The 9,758-nt window shown below is 48.1% G+C and overlaps 1 protein-coding gene across 1 annotated transcript; it reads left to right on the forward strand.

The window, feature by feature from the left end:
* Nucleotides 1-1,919: 1,919 nt before the first annotated feature.
* Nucleotides 1,920-6,353, forward strand: LOC110516617 (E3 ubiquitin/ISG15 ligase TRIM25-like; the record flags this gene model as incomplete). Its single annotated transcript, XM_036972210.1, has 3 exons — nucleotides 1,920-2,563; nucleotides 2,991-3,086; nucleotides 6,309-6,353. Coding segments are annotated over exons 1-3 (723 nt in total), but the record flags the coding sequence as incomplete, so codon positions are not given.
* Nucleotides 6,354-9,758: the final 3,405 nt, after the last annotated feature.

Here is a 9,758-nt window from a genome sequence, read left to right on the forward strand (position 1 = left end):
ATGTCTCCTCTGTCTAGGATAAGTAACCCACACTAACCCACTACCTGGATGTCTCCTCTGTCTAGGATCAGTAACCCACTACCTGTATGTCTCCTCTGTCTAGGATCAGTAACCCACTACCTGTAGGCCTCCTCTGTCTAGGATCAGTAACCCACACTAACCCACTACCTGTATGTCTCCTCTGTCTAGGATCAGTAACCCACTACCTGTATGTCTCCTCTGTCTAGGATCAGTAACCCACTACCTGTAGACCCCCTCTGTCTAGGATCAGTAACCCACACTAACCCACTACCTGTATGTCTCCTCTGTCTAGTATCAGTAACTCACTACCTTTATGTCTCCTCTGTCTAGGATCAGTAACCCACACTAACCCACTACCTGTATGTCTCCTCTGTCAATCTGTTTTCTACTCAGAGAATGATGCATAGTTATTAGCTAGTAAGTTTCTACTGAAACAAACTGCCTTTGTATACCTCAGGAATGCGGCCAAGTGCTGTTTGGGTGTGACCACTGTAAGTGACATGTCCTGTTTTTTGGTATCTGCAAAGGATCCAGCTGGGTGGAGACATGCCAGAGAACAGAAACTAGCTGGAGCAGCAGCACCTAAATATCATCAGAAAAGAGTCATGAAACTGGTGGTTATCACTGTCTGCACTCTATGCCTCCACCCATGTCTTCACACAGCTGCTACCTGCCATGTAGACAAAGAGGTTGTACTTTTCTAGAAAAGAAGACCCAACAGTGTTTGTTGAACTTTAGACTGCACTGTTGAGTGATGGTCAACTGATCCAGATTTGATCTGATAATAAAGTTGCTGTTTGAATAATCTAGTCTCTCTCCCTATTGGTTAGAATCTCCATGACAGGCCTCCCGAGTTGTCGGTGTCCTAAGGCACTGTATCTTACTGCTGTGCCACTAGAGATCCTGGTTTGAGTCCAAACTCTGTTGACCCAGTAGACCCATGGGGCGGTCCACATTTTGCCCAGCGTTGTCCGGGTTTGGGGAGTGTTTGGCCGGCAGGGATGTCCTTGTGCCAACGCGCACGAGCGACTCCTGTGGCGGGCCGGGCGCAGTGCACGCTGACATGGTCGCCGGGTGTACAGTGCACGCTGACACGGTCGCCGGGTGTACAGTGCACGCTGACACGGTCGCCGGGTGTACAGTGCACGCTGACACGGTCGCCAGTGTTTCCTCCGACACATTGGTGCTTCCGGGTTAAGAGGGCATTGTGTCAAGAAGCAGTGCGGCTTGGTTGGGTTGCGTTTCGGGAGGACGCAAGGCTCTCGACCTTTGCCTCTCGAGTCCTTATGGATGGTTCAGCGATGGGACGAGATTGTAACTACCAATTGGAAACTAGGAAAAAGGGGTAAAAAATACAACTATTTCGGATTTTAAATAAAAAATACAAAATACATTGGAGAGCAGTTCAGCCCAGTGTAATTCAAACGACAAAATACTCAGAAGTAATTCACATATATGTTTCAAATACATATAACATAAATACTGACCACCTCTGTCTACTACCCAACACACTGTCACACTTCCTTTCAAAGAAACCACACCCCCTCTACATACAGAGAACCCAGTCCAATAGGAAACCACTCCCCCGCTACATACAGGGAACACAGTCCAGAAGGAAGCCACTCCCCCTCTACATACAGAGAACCCAGTCCAGGAGGAAGCCACTCCCCCTCTACATACAGAGAACCCAGTCCAGGAGGAAGCCACTCCCCCTCTACATACAGAGAACCCAGTCCAGGAGGAAACCACTCCCCCGCTACATACAGGGAACACAGTCCAGTAGGAAGCCACTCCCCCTCTACATACAGAGAACCCAGTCCAGGAGGAAGCCACTCCCCCTCTACATACAGAGAACCCAGTCTAGGAGGAAGCCACTCCCTGTCCTCTGGTGTAGAGTTCCATGAAACAGAAAGTAATCTTTCACACTGCCATTGCTTAACCTACGGGAGAGAGCACCAAAATGGCAGAGAATCAGGAACTGTTCTGTTGCTCCATCTGTCTGGATCTACTGAAGGATCCGGTGACTACTGCCTGTGGACACAGTTACTGTATGGGCTGTATTAAAGAAAGCTGGGATCAGGATGATCTGAAAGGTGTCTACAGCTGTCCACAGTGCAGACAGACCTTTATCCCAAGGCCTGTTCTGAACAGGAGCACTGTGCTGACTGAAGTGGTGAAGAAACTGAAGAAGACAGGACTCCAGGCTGCTCCCCCTCAGGCTCTGTGCTATGTTGGACCTGGAGATGTGGTGTGTGATGTCTGCACTGGGACCAGAAAGCAGAAAGCCCTCATGTCCTGTCTGGCGTGTCTGGCCTCTTACTGTGAGACTCACCTCCAACCTCACTATGAATCTCCTGCTTTCAAGAAGCACAAGCTGGTCAAAGCCACGGCACAACTACAGGAGAAGATCTGCTCTCATCATGACAAACTACTGGAGGTTTACTGTCGTACCGATCAGCAGTGTATCTGTCTGCTGTGTGTGATGGATGAACATAAAGGCCATGATACAGTGTCAGCTGAGGCAGAGAGGACTGAGAAACAGGTAAGACAAGAACAACTTATTGGTGACTGTCTGATAAACAAAGAATTTAAGATACAGTAGGAACTAAATCTGTTTGAATATGAGATTCAAATTAAATCAACCACGGCAGAACAAATATGAACACAAACCTTGAGTATATAGATATGTTAACCCAGATTCTCCAAATGTATCTCCATTTTCTAAAGTCAAACACTATTATCATTCTGAATGGCCTTTTATGAGTCCAAAGTTCAGTCTCAACCCCTTGATACATGTAGGCCTACCATACAAACTATAATCATTCACATTGCAACATAATATAATATTGTAAAGGGACTTCCTCAGGATTGTAGACCTTCCTCTCTATGGCTCATATGTCACATTACTATACTATTGATCTACTGGACTAATAAAGCTTGATAGCTCATTGAAAAGTGATTCTCCACAGAGGCAGCTGGGGATGAGTCAGCAGAAGGTCCAGCAGAGATTCCAGGAGAGAGAGAAGGAGCTGAAGAATCTCCAAAAAGCTGTGAAGTCTCTCAAGGTGAGTATTGTTGACCAGAGGAGACACACCATTTCACTTCTCTCCTCCAGTCAGAGAGAGAGAGAGAGGGACCCCTATTCAATCCCACTGACCCCACTGTTGGGAACAGGCTGTCTGGACCCCTTTCAGAGAATAGACTGGTTAATGTAACTGACTGGGCTGCCTCATCACATAACCATGAGTAACCATGACGACTCATGTCCCCTATACATTAATATGGAACTGTCTCTCTCTCAATTGAATTAAATTCATAGGGCTTTGTTGGCATGGAAATATATGTTTACATTGCCAAAGCAAGTGAAATAGACAATAAACAAAAGTGAAATAAACAATCAGAAATGAACAGTAAACATTACACTTGGAAGTGATTTGGGGGATGGGGGAGGGTCTATTAGAAGTTAGTAGGACTCTTTTATTTTCTCAGAAGTACTGAGTTAGGTAGGAGGATTTAGAGTGGTGTAAACTGTGATTCAACACACTCCAGCACAGTAGGTGGCGCCAAGCACCTTTAACGTTGGTTTGTGGACCACCATCATATCATAGAAGAAGAAGTTGGTCTGTGAGGGTTTTGTTGTTCCTGAGGAGGGCTACTATTCTTTTCTCTTTTGGTTTTCAAGTATTTTCAGAATGTATTAAAGCCAAAGCTAAAGCTTCCCTAAACAATTCAATATATCAGTCAATATGTTTTCTCTGTGATTTATTTTCTCTCCGTCAACCGTTCCATCGCATCTTAACCGTCTTACCGGGCGGGCACTAGGACCCGGGGGAGGCTGCTGCTGCAGAGGCTGCTGCACCGCTCGTGACTGTCAGTCCTCCTTGTAGCTCATTGGTTAAGCTGTGGCTCGAGACTGTTAACAGTTAACGGACAGGAAACGGCTCTGACAGGACACATTCATGTCGAGGCAGTGATGTGAATGTGTGGTAAGTTAGAATAGAGAGAGAGAGTTTTCACTACTATAGACTTTGGTCATAATCAAAGCTTTGTTAACCAATAGGTTTTTATGTGAGGCTGCCTGTAAGTTACAGTGTAACAGACGTTACTAACGGTAACGGTGTCTTTTAAATTCGACATAAGTTATGTGGCGATGATATCTAGTTAACGTTGTATTTAATGTAGTGTAATGACCTGACTAGATCATAAAGGAACAATTGTCCAGACAGAGGATAGACTTACGAATTTACGGTTTATTAGCAACTTTACACAGGCTACTGTTTGGCCTTAGCTCACGCCAAATAAATGAAAGATACCCCACAAGCCAATCGGGACCTTCTCTTGTGAAGCCCAGACGTAAGAGAGAGAACAAAGGCTGAACCTTAACTTCCAATGCCCCGCCCCCTCCACGCCACTCCGCCAACCACCAGGATGCCCGGCATCAGAACATCCCAGGCATTCCTGTGATTGGCAGATAGCAGGTTGATTGGCATGTCGGACCCCGCGAACACTGGGAACTGGTAAGTACAACACAACCACCTACTAGCCGAACACATAACACACAGCTGTCTGTGCGGGTCGCTACAGTAGTTTTACTATCTGTGCCAGGCTATAAATGACACAGATGATATCTAGTTAACGTTGTATTTAATTGATCACAGCTTTCTGCTTTCCATGTAGAGTTTTTGGTAAAAAACATTACATTTGATTATTTTGTCAGTAATGGCTGCAAAAATTGGAAAAAATCTTTGTTTATCTTTGTCAAACATCCTGAATGATGATATATATATATATATGATATACCAAGAGGTGTGCTGTCTGTCCAGGATGGAGGAGAGTAGAGCAGGACCAAGAGGTGTTCTGTAACTGTCTGTCCAGGAGGGAGGAGAGTAGAGCAGGACCAAGAGGTGTTCTGTACCTGTCTGTCCAGGAGGGAGGAGAGTAGAGCAGGACCAAGAGGTGTTCTGTACCTGTCTGTCCAGGAGGGAGGAGAGTAGAGCAGGACCAAGAGGTGTTCTGTACTTGTCTGTCCAGGAGGGAGGAGAGTAGAGCAGGACAAAGAGGTGTTCTGTACCTGTCTGTCCAGGAGGGAGGAGAGTAGAGCAGGACCAAGAGGTGTTCTGTACCTGTCTGTCCAGGAGGGAGGAGAGTAGAGCAGGACCAAGAGGTGTTCTGTACCTGTCTGTCCAGGAGGGAGGAGAGTAGAGCAGGACCAAGAGGTGTTCTGTACCTGTCTGTCCAGGAGGGAGGAGAGTAGAGCAGGACCAAGAGGTGTTCTGTACCTGTCTGTCCAGGAGGGAGGAGAGTAGAGCAGGACCAAGAGGTGTTCTGTACCTGTCTGTCTAGGAGGGAGGAGAGTAGAGCAGGACCAAGAGGTGTTCTGTACCTGTCTGTCCAGGAGGGAGGACAAGGCCTGGTGGACCTGGAGAGCAGGGTGGTAGAGGTCTGACTCAATGAGGTGCAGAGAGACTACTGAACCTACTGTCTCTCTCTGTCTGTCAATTCAATTCAATTCAAGGGCTTTATTGACATGGGAAACATGTGTTAACATTGCCAAAGCAAGTGAGGTAGATAATATATAAAGTGAAATAAACAATAAAAATTAACAGTAAACATTACACATAGAGAAGTTTCAAAACAATAAAGACATTACAAATGTCATATTATATATTCAGTGTTTTAACAATGTACAAATGGTTAAAGGACACAAGATAAAATAAATAAGCATAAATATGGGTTGTATTTACAATGGTGTTTGTTCTTCACTGGTTGCCCTTTTCTCGTGGCAACAGGTCACAAATCTTGCTGCTGTGATGGCACACTGTGGTATTTCACCCAGTAGATATGGGAGTTTTTCAAAATTGGATTTGTTTTTCAAATTCTTTGTGGATCTGTGTAATCTGAGGGAAATATGTCTCTCTAATATGGTCATATATTGGGCAGGAGGATCTGAAGTGCAGCTCAGTTTCCACCTCATTTTGTGGGCAGTGAGCACATAGCCTGTCTTCTCTTGAGAGCCATGTCTGCCTACGGCGGCCTTTCTCAATAGCAAGGCTATGCTCACTGAGTCTGTACATAGTCAGAGCTTTCTTTAATTCCTCTCTCTCTCTCTCTCTCTCTCTCTCTCTCTCTCTCTCTCTCTCTCTCTCTGTCTCTCTGTCTCTCTCTCTCTCTCTCTCTCTCTCTCTCTCTCTCTCTCTCTCTGTCTCTCTGTCTCTCTGTCTCTCTGTCTCTCTGTCTCTCTGTCTCTCTGTCTCTCTCTCTGTCTCTCTGTCTCTCTCTCTCTCCAGCGCTCTGCACAGTCAGCAGTAGAGGACAGTGATCAGATCTTTACTGAGCTGATCCGCTCCATTGAGAGAAGGAGCTCTGAGGTGAAGGAGCTGATCAGAGCCCAAGAGAAGGCTCAAGTGAGTCAAGCTGAAGGACTCCTGGAGCAACTGAAGCAGGAGATAGCTGAGCTGAGGAAGAGAAGCACTGAGCTGGAGCAGCTCTCACACACAGAGGATCACATCCATTTCCTCCAGGTAACTAAACTGTCTTGTTACATGTGATATGAAATTAACTTAATGTGAAACTATTCATCTCAATCATTGTGTTGTCCTGTCTCTCTCTGTCCCTGTCTCTCTCTCTCTCTGTCCGTCCCTCGCTCTCTCTCTCTGTCCGTCCCTCGCTCTCTCTGTCTGTCCGTCCCTCTCTCTCTGTCTGTCCGTCCCTCTCTGTCTGTCCGTCCCTCTCTGTCTGTCCGTCCCTCTTCGTCTGTCCGTCCCTCTTCGTCTGTCCGTCCCTCACTCTCTCTGTTCGTTCCTCTCTCTTTGTCCGTCCCTCTCTCTCTGTCCGTCCCTCTCTCTCTTTGTCCGTCCCCCTCTCTCTCTCTCTCTCTATCTGTCCCTCTCTCTCTCTCTCTCTCTCTCTCTCTCTCTCTCTGTTCTTCTCTCTCTCTCTCTCTCTCTCTGTCTCTGTCCGTCCCTCTCTCTCTCTCTCTCTCTCTCTGTCCGTCCCTCTCTCTCTCTGTCCGTCCCTCATTCTCTCTCTCTCTCTGTCCGTCCCTCTCTCTCTCTCTGTCTATCCCTCTCTCTGTCTCTCTCCGTCTCTGTCCGTCCCTCTCTCTCTGTCCGTCCCTCTCTCTGTCCGTCCCTCTCTCTCTCTCTGTCCGTCCCTCTCGCTCTGTCCGTCTGTCCCTATCTCTCTCTGTCCGTTCCTCTCTCTCTCTGTCCGTCCCTCTCTCTCTCTCTCTCTCCCTGTCCCTCTCTCTCTCTCTCTCTCTGTTCTTCCCTCTCTCTCTCTCTCTCTCTCTCTCTCTCTCTCTCTCTCTCTCTCTCTCTCTCTCTCTCTGTCCGTCCCTCTCTCTCTCTGTTCTTCCCTCTCTCTCTCTCTCTCTCTCTGTCTCTGTCCGTCCCTCTCTCTCTCTGTCCGTCCCTGTCTCTCTCTCTCTCTTTGTCCGTCCCTCTCTCTCTCTGTTCTTCCCTCTCTCTCTCTCTCTCTCTCTCTCTCTCTCTCTCTCTCTCTGTCTCTGTCCATCCCTCTCTCTCTCTGTCCGTCCCTCTCTCTCTCTGTCCGTCCCTCATTCTCTCTCTCTCTCTGTCCGTCCCTCTCTCTCTCTCTCTGTCTATCCCTCTCTCTGTCTCTTTCCGTCTCTGTCCGTCCCTGTCTTGTTACATGTGATATGAAATTAACTTAATGTGAAACTATTCATCTCAATCATTGTGTTGTCCTGTCTCTCTCTGTCCCTGTCTCTCTCTCTCTCTGTCCGTCCCTCGCTCTCTCTCTCTGTCCGTCCCTCGCTCTCTCTGTCTGTCCGTCCCTCTCTCTCTGTCTGTCCGTCCCTCTCTGTCTGTCCGTCCCTCTCTGTCTGTCCGTCCCTCTTCGTCTGTCCGTCCCTCTTCGTCTGTCCGTCCCTCACTCTCTCTGTTCGTTCCTCTCTCTTTGTCCGTCCCTCTCTCTCTGTCCGTCCCTCTCTCTCTTTGTCCGTCCCCCTCTCTCTCTCTCTCTCTATCTGTCCCTCTCTCTCTCTCTCTCTCTCTCTCTCTCTGTTCTTCTCTCTCTCTCTCTCTCTCTCTCTGTCTCTGTCCGTCCCTCTCTCTCTCTCTCTCTCTCTCTGTCCGTCCCTCTCTCTCTCTGTCCGTCCCTCATTCTCTCTCTCTCTCTGTCCGTCCCTCTCTCTCTCTCTGTCTATCCCTCTCTCTGTCTCTCTCCGTCTCTGTCCGTCCCTCTCTCTCTGTCCGTCCCTCTCTCTGTCCGTCCCTCTCTCTCTCTCTGTCCGTCCCTCTCGCTCTGTCCGTCTGTCCCTATCTCTCTCTGTCCGTTCCTCTCTCTCTCTGTCCGTCCCTCTCTCTCTCTCTCTCTCCCTGTCCCTCTCTCTCTCTCTCTCTCTCTGTTCTTCCCTCTCTCTCTCTCTCTCTCTCTCTCTCTCTCTCTCTCTCTCTGTCCGTCCCTCTCTCTCTCTGTTCTTCCCTCTCTCTCTCTCTCTCTCTCTCTCTCTGTCTCTGTCCGTCCCTCTCTCTCTCTGTCCGTCCCTGTCTCTCTCTCTCTCTTTGTCCGTCCCTCTCTCTCTCTGTTCTTCCCTCTCTCTCTCTCTCTCTCTCTCTCTCTCTCTCTCTCTCTCTCTCTCTGTCTCTGTCCATCCCTCTCTCTCTCTGTCCGTCCCTCTCTCTCTCTGTCCGTCCCTCATTCTCTCTCTCTCTCTGTCCGTCCCTCTCTCTCTCTCTCTGTCTATCCCTCTCTCTGTCTCTTTCCGTCTCTGTCCGTCCCTAATCTCTCTGTCCGTCCCTCTCTCTCTGACCGTCCCTCTCTCTCTGTCCGTCCCTCTCTCTCTCTCTGTCCGTCCCTCTCTCTCTCTCTGTCCGTCCCTCTCTCTCTCTCTGTCTGTCCCTCTCTCTCTCTCTCTCTCTCTGTCCCTCTCTCTCTCTCTCTCTCTCTGTTCTTCTCTCTCTCTCTCTCTCTCTCTCTCTCTCTGTCTCTGTCCGTCCCTCTCTCTCTCTCTCTCTCTGTCCGTCCCTCTCTCTCTCTCTCTGTCTCTGTCCGTCCCCTCTCTCTCTGTCCGTCCCTCTCTCTCTGTCTGTCCCTCTCTCTCTGTCTGTCCCTCTCTCTCTGTCTGTCCCTCTCTCTCTGTCTGTCCCTCTCTCTCTGTCTGTCCCTCTCTCTCTCTGTCCCTCTCTCTCTGTCCGTCCCTCTCTCTCTCTCTCTCTCTCTGTCCGTCCCCCCCCCCTCTCTCTCTCTCTCTCTCTCTCTCTGTCCGTCCCTCTCTCTCTCTGTCCGTCTCTCTCTCTCTGTCCGTCCCTCTCTCTCTCTCTCTGTTCGTCCCTCTCTCTCTGTCCATCCCTCTCTCTCTCTCTGTCCGTCCCTCTCTCTCTGTCCGTCCCTCTCTCTCTCTCTCTCTCTCTCTCTCTGTCCGTCTCTCTCTCTCTGTCCGACCCCCTCTCTCTCAATTCAATTTTCAATTCAAGGGCTTTATTGGCATGGGAAACATGTGTTAACATTGCCAAAGCAAGTGAGGTAGACAACATACAAAGTGAAAATATAAAGTGAAAAACAACAAAAATTAACAGTAAACATTACACATACAGAAGTTTCAAAACAATAAAGACATTACAAATGTTATATTATATTGTTTTAACAATGTACAAATGGTAAAGGACACAAGATAAAATAAATAAGCATAGATATGGGTTGTATTTACAATGGTGTTTGTTCTTCACTGGTTGACCTTTTCTCGTGGCAACAGGTCACAAATCTTGCTGCTG

The sequence above is a fragment of the Oncorhynchus mykiss genome, unplaced genomic scaffold, assembly GCF_013265735.2.
Source record: "Oncorhynchus mykiss isolate Arlee unplaced genomic scaffold, USDA_OmykA_1.1 un_scaffold_121, whole genome shotgun sequence".
Classification (NCBI taxonomy): domain Eukaryota; kingdom Metazoa; phylum Chordata; class Actinopteri; order Salmoniformes; family Salmonidae; genus Oncorhynchus; species Oncorhynchus mykiss.